Below are 21,413 nucleotides of genomic sequence, written 5' to 3' on the forward strand. Positions count from 1 at the left end.
TAAGGAAGCAGGCCAGACCATGGGAAGGGGGGGGGGGGAAGGGGAAAATACCGCTGCTGCTGCTGCTGCTGCACAAAGAAGTGGAGGGGGAGGGAAACACTAGTTGTTGCTGCACAGGGAAGTGGGGTGGGGGGAGGGAAATGCTGATAAACAGGGAAAGGAGGGGGAGGGAATGCTGCTGCAATTGCTGCACAGAGAAGTGGGGGGAGGGAAATGCATGCTACTGCTGCTGCACAGGGAAGTGGGGGGAGGGTAATACGGCTGCTGCACAGGGAAATGGAGTTGGGGTAGGGAAATGCTGCTGCACATGGAAATGGAGGGGAGAGAATGCTGCTGCACAGGGAAATATAGGGGGAGGGAATGATGCTGTGGCTGCTGCACAGGAAAGTGGGGGGGGGGAGAGAAATGCTGCTGCTGCATAGGGCGCAGGGAGAAAGACAGATAGAAAGACTGACAGGGCCAGGGAGAGAGACAGAAAGATAGACAAAGGGGGCCATGGAGAGAGACAGACAAAATGAAAGACAGGGGTAGGGAGAGAGACAGAAAGAAAGACAGACATATTCTAGCACCCGTTAATGTAACAGGCTTAAAGACTAGTAGAGAGAGAGAGGTAGAGAGAGAGTTGTATCAATGGTTAAATGTCCACCGCCCCCCACTGCCCACTCTTGTTCGCAAACCGCATCAGGCAGGGAGGAAGTCTGCAGATGTCCCGCGTGCACGTGATATGGTGCGGACGTCCTCCCTGCCAGATGTGGTCTGAGGAGGTTTTTCAAAACCTGGACAAAGTGCCAGGTTTTGAAAAGCCATCTGGATCCCCGGACACGTCCTCCAAAGGAGGACATATCCGGTGAAATCCGGATATCTGTTAACCCGGGTTTTGAAAAGCCTCCTCAGACCACGTCGGGCAGGGAGGAAGTCTGCAGGTGCGCGGATGTCACACCATGTCACGCACATATGCGACGTCATCGCGGGACATCCGCAGACTTCCCTGCCCGGCGCGGTTTGCGGGCAGGGGGGGCAGGGTTAGGGTAGGACTGGGACAGAGATGGGTGGGCACGGGTGCGGGTCTAGGGGTCCAGATTCTCCGATTGGAAATCTGGCAACCCTATGTACTTGTGTTTCCCCAAAAATAAGACAGTGTCTCATATTAATTTTGGACCCAAAAAACATACTAGGTCTTATTTTCAGGGCAGGTCTAATTTTTTTCATGTACAATGACCATCTCTCCCTTCCTCTCCTCCAGTGGCGTACCAAGGGCGGGGTGAGGGGGTGCGGATCACCTCGGGTGTCAGCCCTAGGGGAATGCAAAGCTGACCGGGTCTGGAACCCCCGCGTTGCTCTAAACGGCACCTGCACTTCAGCGCGGCTGCCGTTCTTATCCCAAAGCAGACTCTGCTTTGGGATAAGAACGGCAGCTGCGCTGAAGTGCAGGTGCCGTTTAGAGCAACGCGGGGGTTCCAGACCCGGTCAGCTTTGCATTCCCCTAGGGCTGACACCCGAGGTGATCCGCACCCCCTCACCCCGCCCTTGGTACGCCACTGGAGGAGAGGAAGGGAGAGATGGTCATTGTACATGAAAAAAATTAGACCTGCCCTGAAAATAAGACCTAGTATGTTTTTTGGGTCCAAAATTAATATGAGACACTGTCTTATTTTTGGGGAAACACAAGTACATAGGGTTGCCAGATTTCCAATCGGAGAATCTGGACCCCTAGACCCGCACCCGTGCCCACCCATCTCTGCCCCAGTCCTACCCTAACCCTGCCCCCCCTGCCCGCAAACCGCGCCGGGCAGGGAAGTCTGCGGATGTCCCGCGATGACGTCGCATATGCGCGTGACAGGAAGGTCCTGCGATGGCTGCTTCTGCTCTGGAAGATGTGATGTTGAGGGGATTGACTGGCAGCCGCAGTCATCGCGGGACCTTGCCGCAACTCCCTGCGTCTGCCGGCCCACCCCCTCCGATGTTACTTACGTCTTCCAGAGCAGACGCAGTCATCGCGGGACCTTGCTGGTTTGGAGGGAGAGAGGAGCATAGAAGGGTGATGGAAGGAAAGAAAGGAGGTCAGGTTGGTATGGAAGGGTGGTGGAAGGAGAGAAAGGGGCAGGGTGGGAGGAAAGGGGGCAGATGCTCATGGAATTGGTGTGCAGGGGAAGAGAGACAAGGGGCAAGGATACTGGATGGAATTGGGTTGAAGGGAAAGAAAGGGGGCAGATGATGGAAGTGGGGGGAAGAGAGAGGAGAGAGTGAAATGCCAGACCATGGGGGTGTGGAAGAGGGAAGGGAAGAAGAGGAGAGAGATACCAGACCATTGGAGGAGGGAAGGGAAGATGATGGATGCCAGACCAATGGGGGTGAAAGAAGAGATGGAAGGGGGAGGCATAAAGTTTCTGGAAGGGGAATAGAAGGAGAGAAGATGCCATATAGATGGGGCAGAGAGAGAGTAGACAGTGGATGAAAGGAAGAGTGATAAGATGAGGAAAGCAGAAACCAGAGAAGACAAGGTAGAAAAAAAAAATTCTATTTATTTATTTTTTTGCTTTAAGGGATATGCATCGCTGTTTCTGTGGTGTTGCATTGTATGCAGAGTCCAGCTTCTTGGTGGTTCAATTTAATCTTTGTCTACGTATTTCTATTTTATCCCCCCTTTTACAAAACTGTAGAGCGTTTTTTAGCGCCGGCCATGGTGGTAACAGCTCTGATGCTCAGAATTCTATGAGAGTCTGAGCTGTTACCACCATGGCTAAAAACCACTGAGTGGCTAAAAACCACTGAAACTTAAGGGAGGGAAGGCGCGCGGTCACCGGTCAACGATCGAGTGCGCATGGCCCCTCCCCTCCCTCCAGCTAAATCTATCCTCCTTCCCCCTTACCTTCATGGCGCTTTAGAAAAGAAACTGATGCCGGCAAAGCCTGCCTGTGCCGCCCTGCAGTCGCGCGTGTGTGGGCAGAAGCTTCTCCTCTGACAATTGTCATTTTATAAACACAAATAAAACAGAGCAAGGTTCAACAAAACCCATCTCCTCTCCCTTTCACAAATATCCCCTTCACTATTGTGAAAAATGAACAAATCAAATTACTACAGAATGCTACATAGAAAAATCAAGCTAACAGAATACTTTAGTCACACATGGCAAGAATAATTTTAGGGGAGTGCAACTAGGGCAACTGCCCCCTGGTCAGAGAGAGCCTTAAGAAAGCTGGAAGCTAAAGAAGCACAGCCTGGACTTTGCGATCCCCAGTTATGTCTAATACCAGCTCTAGCAGGATACTTATTTCAAATCTGAAATATTCTAATCACAAGATATAAAATAAATTTATTTTTTTCTTTTTGTTGTCTGGTAATTTTATTCTTCAAATCACATTGGTCTCAGGCTTTGGTTTTAGGTTCCTTCAGTCTTCATCGTGGCATGGCTGACTCCTGAAGGAAAAATAGGTGCAAGAGGAGCTGGGGAGAAGATGCAGAGTCTGACACAGGCGCAATTTATTTTACCATAGGAGTAAGACTTTTCACCGCTCCCATGGGGCAGTAAAAGATCTTGTCCCCATTCCTGCAGTAAACCAATTGCAAATGTCTCCATTCCTGCAAAGGTGTTTTCTGTGTTCGAAAGACATGGTTTTCTGTTAGGACTGACTGTGCAGGATTGATCTGTATTAGTCTGGCTTGTTTAGGTTTACAATGAGTGTATTGATGTTGTACTGCTCACTGCAGTATGTAAGATGCTGCCTTTTCCTAGGTACACTCTTGTGTGACGTTTGGTTTGTTCCTAAAAATCATGTTTTTCATACAGATGTGGGGGGGGGGTAAAAAAATGATGGGCCCCGGCTGTCACATAGGCTAGGCTCTCCTCCACCCCAATTCTTCCTCTTTCCTTTCTCTCCCCCATGTGTGTAGCATCTTTCCTCCCCTCTCACCCATCCCCTTGTGCCTTCCCTCTGCAACATCTTTCTTTCCCACCCATCCCTTGTGCAGCAGAACCCTTGCCCAGCTTATATCTCTCCCTTCCGTGCAGCTGCAGCAAAACCCTTGACTTGATTGTTCCTTTAAAGAGATGATTGAACCTTTAACAAGTTCAATGGCCTCACTGAACTAACAAAAATGTAAAACGTGCCCCTGATATACTGAATTGTCCCAAATTGCGCTCTGATCTGAATGATCTCATATAGCACTGTAGGCCTCCTACCCCCCACCACCACCACGCAGCCAAACACCCGCTGACCGTCCCATCTTTCCCTCCCATCTGAACCCTGCCGACTGCAAGACCTAGATACCTCCCTCTAAAGAGCAGCGTCGGCAGCCCTCTAAACAGGCTGCTTCGTGGCCTTCTCCCACTGAGGCCTTCCATGTGCCGCATTGCTGATGCGGCCTTCAAGCTCAGGGAGGTTCGGGGGGGGGGGGGAAGGCAAAACAGGGCGGAGCTGGAGGCGGAACTGGGCAGGGCCAGACATCCTCTTTCTTTTAAAAAGGAAATTTGGCAACCCTACTTCAGACTAGCTATTAAACATTAAAAATTAATACTACAGCACTTCAATGATTTATTTAAAAAAAACTCACTTTATTTTGGATTGTCAACAGTAGAATGCTAAGGTGCATAAAGTGAAGTATATGGCCATAGGAAAAAGGAGGTACTGATGCCCCTGTGTAAGACTCTGGCGAGACCTCATTTAGAATATTGTGTACAATTCTGGGGGCCGCACCTTCAAAAAGATATAAAAAGGATGGAGTCGGTCCAGAGGAAGGCTAAAAAAATAGTGAGTGGTCTTCATCATAAGGTGTATGGGGGACAAACTTAAAGATCTCAATATGTATACTTTTAGAGGAAAGGCAGAAGAGGGGAGATATAGAGACATTTAAATACCTATAAGGCATAAATGTATATCAGACAAGTCTCTCATTTTTTTTTTATTAATCTTTATTCATTTTTAAAACTCACAATAAGTGTAACATAAAATACAATCATATCATACTTTAACATCACTTAATATATCATCAAATTCTAACTCGCATCAAATATCCCCCCTCCCTTATACCCAACAATTATTTCTAAGCAAAAGAAATCATAAAATATTCCCACTCACCCCCCACCCTGGACATGTATGAACAAAAGGGAAAAAAGTAATATTTATTCTATGCAGTAATTTCAGTCTTTACAGTATATGTATTTATGAAGTCTCTTTCATTTGAAAGGAAGTTCTGGAAGGAGAGGGCACAGGATGAAGTTAAAGAGTAGATAGGCTCTGGAGTAATCTACGGAAATACTTTTTTACCCAAAGGGCGGTAGATGCATGCAATAGTCTCCCGGCAGAGGTGGCAGAGACAAAGACTGTCTGAATTCAAGAAAGCGTGGGATAGGCACGTGAGATCTCTTAGGGAGGAGATAGTGGATGTTGCGGATGGGCAACCTGGACAGACTATTTGTCACATGATCACATTACTGAGGCATTCATCAATTCTCATTGGCTTCCAATCCAGGAAAGAATACAATTTAAATTCTACTGTATACTATTTAAAACTATAAATGGAGACAGCCCAACCTACCTAAACGACCGCCTCATCCAAACCACCTCTACCAGGCATAGAAAAACCCCCCCCCCCCCCATTCACTTACCCCCCAATCAAAGAAGTAAAACGGAAAAAACTATACAACGGACTATTGGCCACTCAGGCAGCGAAGATAGACAACCAAGTCTCCAACCTATTGACAACAACCCTAGACTACAAGATGTTCAGAAAGGAAATAAAAACTATACTCTTCAAGAAATCCTTTAATAAAGCTTAATACCATGATAAAGCTTAACCCCCCTCTTACCATCCCCTCCCTAACCCCAGATCCTACTTTTCCCTCTCTTGGAAACCTTCTCTGATCTAACGTTGGAACCCTTCTTCCATAACTCTTTTTGTAATCCGCTTTGAACCGAAAGGTAATGGCGGAATAGAAATCTGTAATGTAATGTATTTGGCCTTTATTACATTACATTAATGACTTCTATCCCGCCTTAACCTTGCAGTTCTAGGAAGATTATAAAAGAGGTCAGCTGGACATTTCCAGGAGTGTTACAGGATTAGGTGCTAATTGTAAGATTGTGCCTGGAGCTGAAATGAGGGATGCTTTGGCATGGCATTAGCTAGTTAGCCTTAACAAAGTTGGCTAGTTAGTCTTGGCAAAGGGCTAGATTTACTAACCCGTTTTTTCTGGGCGATCCGTGGCCGATCCTAGCAGGCCTGACGAAATTCACCAATCAGAAAAATTGAAATGAGGGCACATGTGTCAAGACAACTCCAGGATGCGTCTGGTTCCATCTGCTTATTATCCTAATACTCTACAGTTTGACTTATATATAACTTATATAGACTCATTAAATGCCCTTGTGGCAAGTGGTATATGGGCCAAACTAGAAGGAAAATTAAACTCGGAATCGCTCAGCACTTGAGTAATTACATTACATTAGAGATCTCTATTCCGCCATTACCTTGCGGTTCAAGGCGGATTACAAAAGATATAAAAATGGGGGTTACAAAAGATATAAAGAATGGGGGTTACAATGGAAGAATAATAGTCATTTCTAGCGTTGTAAAGAGTAGATCATTTGTAGAGAGTTGTAAAGAGTCGATCAATTGTCATTTCTAGAGTTAAGAGTAAGAGTTGTTAAGAGTAGGTGTGGTTAGGACTGTTTCAGGAATTTCTTGAAGAGTATAGTTTTTATTTCTTTTCTGAAAATCTTGTAGTCTGGGGTGGTTAACAGTAGGTTGGAGATTTGGTTATCAATCTAAGGCTTGATAAGGTTGATATGCTACTGGTTAGCCACTGGGTTGAGGCGGGTCATCAAGTGAGTGATGTCAGGTTTGTAGTACTGATTCATGTGAATTTGACTAGGGGAGGGAATGTGACTGACATGTTATTACATAAAGAACAGCGGCTGATCCATCAATGGAAAACTGTTGAACCTGCAGGATTAAACAAGGAGGTGGAGTGGCATGTGTTATGAGGCGGAAAGTGACAGGTGGAGATAAGTTAGGTAAATGGAGGTGAGTCTATATAAGGCAAGGCATGGTGGGAGGGTGTAATCTGTCTTTAGTTTGGAGGAGGAGAGAGTTGCTACGAAGGTTTTGACCCGCATGCTGCTGTTATATGATAAAATGTACTATGATAAGGTAAATTTCATTCATATATGTTGAAATAGTTAAGTATAAGTCAAACCGTAGAGTATTAGGATAATAAGCAGATGGAACCACACTAGTAAATTTAAATTTATTGCAGAGATGAAACAACTCAGTTAAAATCCTGAAGCAGTCGCAGCTCCTGAAAACGCTGATCCAGCGAAACACAGCCCTGTGTTGGGCCGACTGAACAACATGATTGTAGAGTCCAGAAAACAAACTATAACTATTGTGGTTGAGCAACATGAGACTGTGGTAACAATTTGCAATACAACAAGAGAACATAGGAACATAGAAAATGACGGCAGAAAAGGCCATGGCCCATCAAGTCTGCCCACTCTAATGACCCATCCCCCCTAACTTCTTCCCCTAAGAGATTCCACATGCCTATCCCATTTTTTCTTAAAATCTGGCACGCTGCTGGCCTCAATTACCTGCAGTGGAAGTTCATTCCAATGATCAACCACCCTTTCGGTGAAGAAATACTTCCTGGTGTCGCCATGAAATTTTCCGCCCCTGATTTTCAGCGGATGCCCTCTTGTGGCCGTGGGTCCTTTAAGGAAAAAAGATATCATCTTCCATCTCGATACGGCCCGTGATATATTTGAATGTCTCAATCATGTCTCCCCTCTCTCTACGTTCTTCGAGTGGATATAGCTGCAATTTACTCAGCCTTTCCTCATACGGGAGATCCTTGAATCCTGAGACCATCCTGGTGGCCATTCGCTGAACCGATTCAGCTCTCAGCACATCTTTTTGGTAATGTGGCCTCCAGAATTGTACACAATATTCCAGATGAGGTCTCACCATGGATCTGTACAACGGCATTATGACTTCGGGCTACGGATACAACCCATCATTTGTCTAGCCTTGGATGAAGCTTTCTCCACTTGATTGGCAGTTTTCATGTCTTCACTAATGATCACTCCTAAGTTACGTTCTGCTGCAGTCCTAGCTAAGATCTCCCCATTTAGGGTGTAAGTTCTGCACGTATTTCTGCTGCCAAGGTGCATGACCTTGCACTTTTTGGCATTGAAGCTTAGTTGCCAAGTCGAGGACCAATGTTCCAGTAAGAGTAGGTCCCGCGTCATACTGTCGGGCAATGTGCTTTTGCCTACTATGTTGCATAGTTTGGCGTCATTGGCAAATAATATTATTTTACCTTGAAGCCCCTGAGTCAGGTCTCTAACGAATATGTTAAATAGGATCGGGCCCAAGACCGAGCCCTGCGGCACTCCACTGATCACCTCTGATGTTTCAGAGAGGGTACCGTTAACCACCACCTTCTGAAGTCGACCACTTAGCCAGTCTTTGACCCATGTTTCTCCTAAACCCATCAAACGTGTAAATAATTTAAAAAATGGGACAACGTGGTGTTGAAAGGAACTGAAACTGAAAAGGCTTTGCTCCAGTCCAGGTTTTCTGGCCCAATGGGATATTCCTATTGAGCTATTTTATAAAGAAAACAGTTATGTAGTGTGATTTGTTCACAGAGAGTGTGGTTTGGTAATAGAAGGCTTCTTAAAGTTAGTAGGTAATTATTGTAGATCTTCAACAGCGTAAGTTAACTTCTCCTGCCTGTTGCTCACACTGTCCTAGTTCCCTTCTGAATCACTTCCAGGTCGCGGGGCCAGGAAGTGACATCAGAGGGAAACCCAACATTGGCATAGGGTTAAGGAAAAAGGACAAAATATTTAAAGATACTGGATGTCAGGAGAGTTGTTCTCCATTACCTTGACCAAAGAATTTCAAGTCTCAGATCATCTTTTTGTTCTGACAAGTCAAACTAAGCGAGGGAAGACTGCATCTAAGGCTTCTATATTCAGATGGATTAGAATAGCGATTTCTTCTGTGCACGTTGCTGCAGTAAGCAGCTACCAATCTCACTGAAAGCACATTCCACCAGAAGTGTGGCTTTCTCGTTAACAAAGGCTCATGCAGTTTTGCCTAAGGAGATTTGTAGAGCAGCTACATACCTTTACCTAGTTTCATAGAGTGGACATGGCAGCAAGGAAGGATGCCGCTTTTTGGTCATCCGTCTTGAAGGCATGCTAAGTAGTTGTGCCCTAGATTCAGGGGACTACTTTTGTATATCCCTAGTGTTCAGGACTAGTAGACACATTGCACTAGAAAGAAAGATTAGGTTCTTACCTCGATAATCTGTTTCTTGTAGATGTGTCTAGTAGTCCTGAAGCCCCGCCCTATAGGAGGGCTTCGCCTGCTTTCTGTCTTATTAAGAGTGTATGCCTGATTGGGGAATTTCTCTGTTTCTCAGCTAAGGAAAAAAAAAAAGAAAGTACAGCTGTGTTTCTGCTTGATGGTAGAACATGTGAGTAGCTAAGAGCTCCATAAATGTTAGCGCTGGTTGTACGCAGATTTTATCATGAGTTTTACTAACATCCTTTGTTATGGCTGTTGCAAAGCAGAACAGAAGTGTATTGGGGAGATTCCCCGTTCCCCTCCTTTCTGTTATGCCTCCTATTACAGTGGTTCTTGACTGCTTTGGTACAAACTGAGGGAGCAGGAGCCAGCCCATTAGGAAGGAGATGAAGTTGAAAGATGTGCGATATCCTTCTGCAGTCAACTTGTGGGTTCAGCTGGATAACCCACTATTGATCACTCACCCCTAGGTTCAATTCCCCTCTCCTTAACCATTTACATGTCTGATGTTGATCCATGAATGATTCCTGGAGTAATTTCTATTTCCTGCTGTACTTATGCATTTGCCACTTGTTGTTTCTCCCCTGATGATCCAATTCCTTGAAGAGTATTTTCTCTCATTTTGTAAATTCTGTTGCTTCCTTCCTTTTTGGTATTAACAGTTTTTCACCTATTCCTTCCACTCATCAGAATGCTTGACAAAGTTACATCATGAAAGTAGATTCTGGAAGTTCTCTTTCATATTTCAACACCTCTTGTGCATTAGGATCTGATGATATCATTAGATAAGCCTAGAGGCTTATGAAAGTAGCTCAATGAAACCCATCCCTCCTTCAGATCTAGGAACGTACATAGATTCTTATAGATGATCTTGAGAGCATGGAGTTTTCTCATTTGTACATGTTTTTCTTCAAAGTCTTTAAGAGGGTAGTCTACAATACCAAAGCTGCTGCTGATGATGATAATTGTTTGAGTAAAGGATTGGTCACTCCATCAGGGCCAGGACTCTTCCAATTTGGGGCTCTATTTAATCTGTTTTCTATTTCTTTTACTGTTACTTCAGGCCATTCTGTGGGAGTAATGTTTAACCATTCTAAATTTATTTCACCTTCAGTCTACTCTTATTTATATACATTTTTCCATTCTAGCAAGTTTATATACTAGTCTTATAATATATAAAGCACCCATGCCTGAGAAACTCCCTAACCCCCTACTTGTCCTGTTTCTCTGTTTGATTAGATTGTAAGCTCTACTAAGCAGGGACTTTCTCTTGAATGTTTTAACGTACGTCTAGCAGCACTATTAAAATGACAAGGGAGATGCGTTCAAATTTGCTTATTTCTCCTCTGTCTATCTATGTGGATCCTTTGATGCTTTTTCAGATATGTTACACGAGTAAAGCTTTGATTACACTCAGAACATGAATGTGGCTTTTCCCCTGTGTGAACCATTTGATGCCTTTTGAGATGTGCTTGATTAATGAAATTTTGACCACATTGAGCACATGTAAATGGCTTCTCTCCTGTATGTATCTTTTGGTGTAATTTCAGATGTCCTAACTGATTGAAACTTTTATTGCACTCAGTACATTCAAATGGTTTTTCTCCAGTGTGGATCCGTTGGTGCGTTTTTAGATGTGATAGATAAACGAAACTTTTATCACATTCAGTACATTTTAGTGGTTTTTCTTCCAGATGCTTCTTTTGGTGCCCTTTCAGATGCGATAGATAAATAAAGCTCTTATCGCACACAGTACATTTAAATGGCTTATTTTCAATGTGTGTTTTTTGATGTATTCGTAAGGATTCCCTGTGACAGAAGCATTTTGCGCATTGAGTACATGGAAATGGTTTTTCTGAAGTGTGAATTCTGTGGTGAAATTTCAGGCTGGACTTCTGTCTGAAAGATTTTCCACACTGAGAGCATGAAAATGGTTTCTCCCCACTGTGGGTTCTTTGATGCAATAACAAACTATATTTCCTATCGAAGCTTCTTCCGCAGGTGTCGCACAGAAAAGATTTCTTCCCTCTCCCTTCTCTCTGACAGAAGGCAAAAGTCATTTGCTCGCTGTTACTGTTTTGAAAGGGTCGCTCTGTGTTCAGGTGTCTTTGACGCTCAGGGATGCTTGTGAGCTGTCCATCACTTCGGTCGCACTTAGTGACACCATAGCATGAGTCTCCTGCAGGGTTTTTCTGCTCTGGCTCAAATCCCTGCTGACTTTGACTCACTTCTCCCTCTTCCGAACCCTGGAAAAGCTTCAAACCGACCTTTCTTGATTGACTTGGTAGTAATTCCAGCAGAGTAGGATGTTCTTCTCGATTCTCTTCCAGAGTGGCCTCGTGATCTGCTGGATATAAAAAGAAGGCATTGAGCATGTATATGGAAAGCTACCAATGACATAGACCCTTTGTAGGTTGTGACACCTTTCACTGGAGCAGCAAGAGAGATAAAGAGACTCAGACTTTGTAATAAAAGTTTACAATATAGGACAATGTTAGTGGTTAGTTTGGCTTCAGATGCCTTATCTTACATCACATGTTTAATTCTATGTAACATGTATGATTCTACACATAATTCTATGTAGCAATATGCTGCTTATAACCCTATCTAAACCTTCAATTTGCGACGTTTCAGCGGGATATAAGACTGCCCATAACAAATATGATCTTGTGAGATCACACAAGTCATTCCATCTCAGATGGTCCAATGGTAAAATGTTTTTCGCCTTTCCTCTGGTGCACATTTGAGATGACCTTAAGGAAGCTAAACAGGTAGAAAATGTACTGCCAAAAATCCAGAAAGGATGCTTGGGTGCACAGGGAGAGGAATAGCCACACGATGGTGCCTCTGTGTAAATCTTTAGACCAGGCCCCTTTTAGAGCACTGGGTACAATTCCGGAGACTGCAAATTTAAGAAGATCTAACCAGGATGGAGTTGGTCCAGAGGGCAATCGCCTTCATCATAAAACGTATGGGCACTATCAGTAGTGATGGGAGGCACACGTCAAGGAAAAGGTGGTGGATGCATATGTAACCCCCCCCCGGCCTCCTATAGTACCCTATGGCTGGTTATGCTCACAGGAGGCAGGCCAGAAGGACAAAGAGGGTAAATAGGACAAACAGAAACTCCCCCTTTTTCCAGTACATTCAGGGGTCTGGGACACTGATTTCTAGAGCTGTATGCGTAGAGGTAACCAGCTGCTTAGAGAAATTCTCTGCCACATTCCACCCAACTATTAACCAGAGAGAGAGACAAGCTGCTTCTCTCTACTGCAGTGTATCTCAAGCTGTGTGCCTCCTGAGACTTCGGATGTGCCGCAGTACACTGGGGAGGAGGAGAGGCACCGGCGCCCGCTGACTGCCTACAGGATGTGCCTCTCGTGGCGAGAGGCACGTCCTGTAGGCAATCAGTGGGCGTCAGCACCTATCTTTTTCTCTGGCCCTCTTCCCTTCTGGCGCCCCCCCACTGGCGTCTCAAGGCCCGCCTGAAGGGCCTTTCCAGATACGTGGACATCGACATAATGATTTCACATATACGCATGATGTCATCCCAGCAATATCCGTGCACTTCCAGGTGCCTCGAGCCACGGCCACTACCTTTAGTGTGCCGTGGCTTGAGAAAATTTGCAGGACACTGCTGTACTGCAACTGTTCCCTTCCCCTTCTGACTCCAAATGCAAATGTGCTTCTCTCTACACTTTTATCAGGTTGAAAAAACTCTTTTGACTCTTTCAAAAGAACCAATAGGAGCTCTCTGCTCTTGGCAGTGGGAGGAGTCCACACAGTGTGCGTGGCAGCCTCCCCGTTGCTATGACATCAGAGGCCTGTAGCTCTCTGCTCTTGGAGTTGGGAGGAGTCCACACAGTGTGCGCGGCAGCCTCCCCGTTGCTATGACATCAGAGGCCTGTAGCTCTCTGCTCTTGGAGTTGGGAGGAGTCCACACAGTGTGCGCAGCAGCCTCCCCGTTGCTATGACATCAGAGGCCTGTAGCTCTCTGCTCTTGGCAGTGGGAGGAGCCCACACAGTGTGCACGGCAGCCTCCCCGTTGCTATGACATCAGAGGGCTGTAGTTCTCTGCTGTTGGCAGTGTGAGGAGTCCACACAGTATGCATGATAGCCTCCCCATTGCTACACCATCAGAGACCTGCCTGCTGAATCTTTGCACCTAGACAGATTCAGGGGACAAAAGAATCCCCCCTCCTCACTACACAGATACAGTGGACACGGGAATCCCCATCCTCACACAAAGAACCACCTCCCAGTGGAGGTGGTATAGATGAGGATTGTGATCTGACTTCAAGAATCCATAGGAGAATCACAGAGAATCTCCGAGAGAATATATATATATATATATATATATATATAAATGCGCCTGTTTAACTTTCAAAATCCTATATGGTATCCTCCCTCCCTTTATCCCTCTTTCTTGGAATTCCTCAAACCCTAATACCACCAGATCCTCCCACAAATTAAAACTATCCTTCCCCTCGCTAAAAGGCATTTCCCACACAGGATAGCTAGGGACCTCCCTCCACTTCAAAATTACTGAGCTATGGAACAACCTTACCTCCCCTCTTCGGAACTTGAGCTCTCTCCAAGTTTTCCGCAAACATCTGAAAACCTGGCTTTTCTCAAAAAATGTAAGTCTCCCTCCAACTTAGGAATCAAGGAAACTCTTATATGTTGGCATCCCAAGTCCTCTAAATTTTCTTCACACTTCTACCTCTAACCCTCTGTTGTAGTTCCTTCCTATTTCTCCTACAGTAAACCGCGTCGAGCTCTACGAACGTGGAGATGATGCGGTATACAAACCTAAGGATTCGATTCGATTCGATTAGATTAGAAAGGAAGGGGCTGCAGAGCTTAGTAGTTGGTATGGATAGGCAGACTGGATAGACCTCATGGTCATCATCTGCCATCATTTTCTCCGTTTACTAAGCAGGGCCAAACAGATCTCAATGCCCTAGTCCTATGCCTAATTTCTTTCTACACCTTTTGACTTTCAATAAACAATTCTAAACCTGCACAAGACTCTTGGGACCTTTGCACGTGGTGTCCCCGAGGGGCTCATCGCTTTCGTCTATCCTTTCCGATATTTTTCTTAGTCCTCTCATTCAAGATCGTTAACGTCTCCTTCTACAATTACGCAGACGACATCCTTTTAGTTTATTCCAGTTTTTCATTCTAACCCAGACTCTCTCATTTTACCGAAGTGTTTAAAGTCCATGACATCTTGGTTTGTGGAGAATAGGCTAGGATGCTTGCTGGCTGACCGGCTGCTCTTTCAGACCCTCTATCTCCCCAACTCTTTTCGAAATGACCAATTCCAGTAGCGGACATAAAGAAGTATTTAGGTATCCACTTAGGTAGAACTCTCTCTTTTCACAATCACGTCTCTCATATCAGGAAGTCAGGCTTTCCAGCTTTACATCGATTACGTCCATTAAAGAAAATCCTTGATCATACAGTATTACATTCCCTTCTACATCCCTCCCGATTCATATTGATTACTCCATTCAGCCTTTTCTTCAACTGAGCTCAAAAGACTCCAGGTTCTTCAAAACAAGGCTGCTAGGTTCTTATGTAACACAGTATTAAGAAATTGTTGTTTTAAATATTGTCTTGTTTTAAATTATGTATCTATGTTGGACTCTGCCTAGAAATGCCGATAAGTGTGGAATGCAAATTTTTTTAAATAAACAAGGCATTTTGAACATTGCTCTCCATTCTTGAAATTCCTTCACTGGTTGCCCGTTTCTTACCGGTTTCAACTCACGATATTTTGCCTAGCCCAAACAAAGCCTTACATCAAGGAGTCCCTTATTACCCCTCTAATCCGATTCTTTTTTATGCCCCTTCAAAATCACTCTGGGCTAGATGCACAAAACACGGTCGTTAAAACCGTGCGAGTCACTATTGGCTGATTTTCTGGCCGACTCTGGAACAACGATTGATGTTCTAACAAGTTCCCATGCAAATGATTTGCACGGAGGTTCACCCTAATCCCGTCTAACCAGTCGCTCTGAGAGCGACTTGGACATATGTGCAGAGCCGGTTTGGAGAAGCCCGAACAACTAAGTGGCAGGGGAAGCCCCAAAGTAGCCTCCTGCCACTCAGCTGTAGGGGCTTTTATTCTCTCTCTCTTTTTTTTTTTTTAATAGCACAGATGTTGTAAATTATTCTATGCGATACTGGGAGCCAATGAGATTTTTTAAGAAGTGTCGAAACATGGTCAAACGTTTTTGCATTCATGATCATTTTAATAGTGGATTTTTTAATTCGCTGTAAATGCCTAATCTCTTTTTGAGTAATACCCTTAAATAAAGCATTACAGTAATCGATTTTAGAAATGATCAGTGAATGGATTAATATGTTTAAGGATTTTTGTTCTAACCATTTAGAAATTGAACGAATTTACCATAACCTGAAGAATGTTGATTTGACTATACTGGTAATATGACCATGATGGAAAAATTATGTTCTTACCTGTTAATTTTCTTTCCTTTAGACCAGTGTTCTTCAACCACCGGTCCACAGAAATTTCCTGCCGGTCCACAGGGCCAGCATGTGCATCAGGCCCAAAACAGTGTTCTTCAACCGCCAGAACACGGTGCGATCGATGCAGCGTTATCTTCGAGCCAACTCCCTCTTCCTAACTGATTCAGTGCACAAAGCCACAGGCAGTGGCTTCTATGGGCATCCTGCGCCTGAACCGGAAGCCTTCTCTCTGACGTTACAACGTCAGAGGGAAGGCTTGCAGATGAGGCACGGGACGTGCAAGGTGCAATTAGTACTATTATGGGGGCGGAGTCTGGGGTGGAGATTGGGTAGAGATGGGCGGGTCTGGCCCACGACTTAGCCAAGTGTTCTTCAACCGCCGGTCCACAGAATAATTCTTTTGTTTCTGCCGGTCCATAGGTGTAAAAAGGTTGAAAAACACTGCTTTAGACGCAGCAGATGAATCCAGAGAAACTGATTAACAGGTGGTCCTATTGGCAAGCACTCTTCCTGTATCTTCAGTATCGCTTCTTGCCCAAGCATCTGGAACCAGTAACATCCTTAGTATGTAAAAAAACTTCTTTCCCATAACACCTTTCAAAGATAACCATACTGAACACAACCACCAACCCTAAGAAAACCTCCCAAATCTCGGGACATAAACCGACTTAAACACCCAGAAAGGGTGGGGCTCTGGATTCATCTGCTGCGTCTAAAGGAAAGAAAATTAACAGTTAAGAACAGAATTTTTCCTTCCTTAGCAACGGCAGCAGATGAATCCAGAGGCTAGTGGGATGTAGCAAAGCAATCCTCAATCAGGGTGGGAAGCAAACGCCACCTCCGCAATAAACGAAACACCAAACGCAGCCCCCCACATGCACAACCACCGCTAACCTATAAGGTTGGAAGACCAAGTAGCTGCATAACCAATCTCCCTTAAGGAAAAAACTTCTGGACCGAGTCCAAGGAGCCCTCGCTCTGGCAGAATGGTCATGAAGTTCTTCCGCCAACCGCTTCCCTGCCATCAAGTAAGCGTAAAGAATGTCCTCCTGGACTCTGTGAGCGATGGAGGCATCGGACGCCGCCATAGGTTCGTAACTTCCCATGAAGAAAACAAAGAGGTGATCTAAACCACAGTTCTTCAACCGCCGGTCCGCGGACCGGTGTTGGTCCGCAGAAAATTTCTGCCGGTCCACGCAGGGCAGGCGAGATCAAATCAGCAGTTAAATTTCCTGCCGACTGCGGTTCCTCCCGACTAATGTTCCTCCCAGCCTCAGGCAATCAAGACAGGCTGCCAACGGGGCTTTCCCTCTCTGAGTCTCGCCTGTTAGGAAACAGGAAGCTGAAACAAAATAGGCGGGACTCAGAGAGTGAAGGTCCCGACATCGGCAGCCTGTCTTGATCGCCGCCCCTGCCGAGTTGCTGAAGAGGGCCGCAGGGAAGTTACAAGTAGAATGGAGAGAGCTGCAGATACAGGTGCAGGTGGAGGGAGATGGTCAGCGTGTGCAAGCAAGATCCTGGGAAGCCTTCACAGTGACTTCCTCCCCCCTCCCACCAGCTCTCCTACTTGCCAGGGCAGTGATTTACCGGCAACTTCCTGCAGACAAGTACTGAGAGCTGCTGGAAGGGGAGACAGCCACTGTAGGAAGCAGGGAAGCTGCTGGATAAAGGGAGAGCTGTTACTGGACTTGGAGAGAGTTAGAAGGAGAGATGCTGCTGGGAAGGGAGGAGGGAAAGGGATGGGAAGAGAAGAGAGTTAATGTTGGATAGAGGGAGGAGGGAAGGGAGAAGAAGGAGAGATGCTGCTGGAAGGGGAGGAGGGAAAGGGAAGAGAAGAGAGTTAATGTTGGATAGAGGGAGGAGGGAAGGGAGAAGAAGGAGAAATGCTGCTGGGAGGGGAGGAGGGAAAGGGATGGGAAGAGAGTTAATGTTGGATAGAGGGAGGAGGGAAGGGAGAAGAAGGAGAGATGCTGCTGGGAGGGGAGGAGGGAAAGGGATGGGAAGAGAGTTAATATTGGATAGAGGGAGGAGGGAAGGGAGAAGGAAAATAAGGAAGGAGGGAAGGGAGAAAGAAAAAAGGAAGGAAACAGCTGGCAGGGAGATTACAGGAGGGGAAGGGGGTCAGGGTGGAATGGAGAGATCAGATGAGGGAATGAGAAAGTAGAGAGACATTGATGCCAGAAAGGGGGTCAGCAGAGAAATGAGAGAGGGATAAAGATGCTAGATCTGGTGTAGGAGAGATAAAAATGAAGAAGGCAGTGAAGCTGGAATGAATGATGTAAAAAGGAGAGAGGAGGAACAGGCTGGATGGACAGGGAAGAGGGGCATAGAAAGAAGTCAGATACATATGGAAGGGGGAGAGGGCAGACATTGGATGGAACGGGCAGATGCTGGAAGGAAAAGAGTGAAAAGAAGATGAAAGCAGAAATCAGAGACAACAAAAGGTAGAAAAAAATAATTTTATTTCTATTTTGTCATTAGAATATATCAGATTTGAAATATATATCCTGCTAAAGACATAACTGGGGACTGCAGTATTCTGTTAGCATGATATTTCTATGTAGCATTCTATAATAACTTGGCTTGTTCAGTTTTCTTGATAGTAGAGGAGATATATGTGAAGGGGAGGGGAGACAGGGGTTTTGCTGGTCCGTGCTCTGTATATTTGTATTTATAAAATCACAATTGTTCAGAATATTGTTTCTTTTTATACTTTAATAAAATACGTTCAATATAAAATCATAATTGCGGCTTGTGCAGATGGGATCAGATGGTTTGCGGGGACCGAGCTCGCGGAGATGGGGCGTAAACGGGGTTTTTAAATTTTAGTCCTAGTAGTTTGCCGGTCCACAAAATAATTCTTTTATTTCTGCCAGTCCACGGGTGTAAAAAGGTTGAAGAACACTGATCTAAACAACCAAAACCTACCGATGGCGACGAATGCCACGCAACTGTAAGAAACACAATGAAGAAAAGCTCGCCTCTCCATGTCTCCTCCCCGGAAGAAGAAAGGAAAAGAAAGAGGACACAACCTTCGAAGAAAAGTGGTACTGACCAAACTGACACCCCAGAAGTTTGAAATCAGAAAGAAGAATCCCCGCCTTACAAGGCCTGCAACCCAGAAAACTGCAGAGCTGAAGCCATGGCCACAAGAAACACCGTGCTCAAAGTCACAGCCTTTTAGAACCACAAAAGATAAGTTTGAAATGGAGCCGTCCGTAAACCGCGAAGAAGTATCCGACGACTGCACTCCAGACAAGGTTTCTTAAGGGGTGCACAACTATACTGTACACTGATTAGGAACTGAACCTCATGAAGCATAGAATTAAGCGAAGAGTAAGATACCTAGGTTATGCAACAAGCCAAGATTGCCACTTGAAGCTGAAAGGAATGGAACACTAAGCCCTTGGCAGTACTCTACCGCCCAAAAAAGAAAGAACATAAAACATAGAAGCCTGGAAAAAACCAATGTTAAAAAGTACCCAAGAAAAGAAAAGGCCCCCCCCCAATGGGAGCATAAGCCACAGAAGAAGATGTTTGTATCGCCTGGAGGGGAGAAGAAAGAACCTGCTTCGCATAACCCTCACATGTCAGCCATAACTCACCAAAAACGAGGTCATAATACCAAAGTAGGACGAATATCCATGTTGATCGGACCCTAGGTGAGCAAATCCGGAGACACCGGGAACCTCAACAGATTGGCCTTTGAAAGCCTCATCAGATCCGCATAGCAAGGATGGTGCACCCAATCTGGAGATTCTCTAAATACTTAACCCTAAAAGCGAGCATGAGATGGCAAATCCATCCAATCATCTGGCCGAGGAAAACACTCAAAAAGAAAAAGAGAAACCAGAGGTGAGAAAAAAGCAATGCTGCTACCCCCTGCGGCTGCTGAAGAAACCAGGATTCTGTGAATTTCAAGATGAGGCCATGAGGTCTAGTTCTAGGAGATCCAACCTTTATACAAAGAGCTGGAACGCCTGAGCAAATAGTTCCCAAGTTCCAGGAAGTAGAAGAGTCTACCACTACTACTATTTATCATCTCTAAAGCACCGAAAGGCATATGCAGCGCTGTACATTTAACATTCCGCAAATTGATAAAGACCCTCCTCTTCAACTAAAGATCACCCTCTGTCTTCTCCCCCCCTTAAACCCCCTCTCTCCTCTCTCCCCTGCCTATCTTCTCCCTAAATTTCAATATAGTCCTCTCCTAGTCCTTACACTGACAAACTGTATCTAAACTCATAGAACTGTTCTTAAACTAAACTACTTATATGTAAAGTCTACTCTTAATTTGCTTATTCTCCTTTTATTTAAATTACATCACATTCTTATAGTCCAAACATTTAAACCTGTTGTACTTCTTATATGTCAAATTACTCTCCATTGTGTATGTTCACTTGTAGACCGTTCTGAGCTACTGGGAGGACGGGATAAAAATCTAAATAAATAAATAAATAAATAAATAAATAAATTCAATTGACGGTCCCTGCTCAGATGTTGAGGTGAGAAAGGCCAGCTAAACCCTTTTCCTGTCCTGGAAAACTATGCGCTGACAGAAGACGAAGAGGAGGTTCCACCCATCGAAGCAGAACCACTACTTTACTCGCCAACAGAGGACATCAGGTACTTTCCAGGCTGCAGAGACATACCACTGTAAGAACACCGGCCAAAAAGACCATCATCGTCATTCCGGAAGAAAGGTCAGAAATTCCTGAAACGGCAGCCTGACCATGCTGCAGTCCAGAAGAATGAACAAGGACAGAGTCCCCGCTTAATGCCAGACTCTGTGCGCTCAGGATCGAAGGCACTGAGCCCCCTAACCCGACAGCCTGGGAAGTCTGGTGACTGTGAGCCAGTCCAGCAAAGACTGAGGCATGCCTTTGAAAAAAATCAAGCTCACGGAGCCACCAAATTATATTGAGCAATGCATGAGGAGCTCATGAGATACCACAACCAGAGCCTTGAAATACCAGGAACCACTGGAATAAAAGCAACAGTCGTAGCAGTCGCCTGGAAAAGCAAGCCAAAGTTCCCAGTGGGGTCACAGATCCTAGAACCTGTACAGAATCCCATACTCTTGTTCTCAGTAGCTGAAGGGAAACCTGAGACTGTAACCTGTCACCCCAGTCACTGGGAAGAAGCACAGACCTCTTCTACGTGCAAGATAAGAGAGCTCTTGAAAATATGAAAATTCATCTCTAAATAATGAAGAAAAGAAATCGTCTGAATGAGTACGACCAATCGACCTGGCTGAAGACGTCTGAATCAAGCAGTCGTCCAAGAAAGAATATAGAGAATTCCTGACCTCCGAGATGAGAAGCATCGCCAGATAGCCCAATAAATGGTTCAGGACAAGAGAGTTCTCAGCAAATGTGAAGATGCACAGCCAAAGAATGAAGAAAGAAATCATCCGGTTCTGATAAGAGAAAATAACCAGGCTGGAAAAATCCAAGTCTAAGAAACTAAGTGACCCACAAGAAATCACGCCCCAGTCTGACTAATTCCCTGTTGCAGGGAACTAGGAAATAAAACTGAAACTACTACCTCGAGTTCCAAGAACACATAGAAGGTCTCGCAGCGACGCAACCTTATGGAAG

At 45.1% G+C, this 21,413-nt stretch overlaps 1 protein-coding gene across 2 annotated transcripts in view; it reads right to left on the bottom strand.

Annotated features, from left to right (window-relative positions):
* Window positions 1-8,347: 8,347 nt before the first annotated feature.
* Window positions 8,348-21,413, bottom strand: part of LOC117354524 (gastrula zinc finger protein XlCGF57.1-like) — a 32,003-nt gene continuing 18,937 nt past the window's right edge. The window contains exon 4 of one of the 2 annotated variants that reach the window (XM_033932199.1): window positions 8,348-11,659. In XM_033932199.1, the coding sequence (XP_033788090.1) occupies window positions 10,641-11,659 (1,019 nt within the window). In that variant the 3' untranslated portion in view covers window positions 8,348-10,640. Of the gene's footprint in view, window positions 11,663-21,413 lie in introns of both variants that reach the window. The other variant, XM_033932198.1, reaches the window with a different exon arrangement.

The sequence above is a fragment of the Geotrypetes seraphini genome, chromosome 2 (genome assembly GCF_902459505.1).
Source record: "Geotrypetes seraphini chromosome 2, aGeoSer1.1, whole genome shotgun sequence".
In the NCBI taxonomy this organism is placed as follows: Eukaryota; Metazoa; Chordata; class Amphibia; order Gymnophiona; family Dermophiidae; genus Geotrypetes; species Geotrypetes seraphini.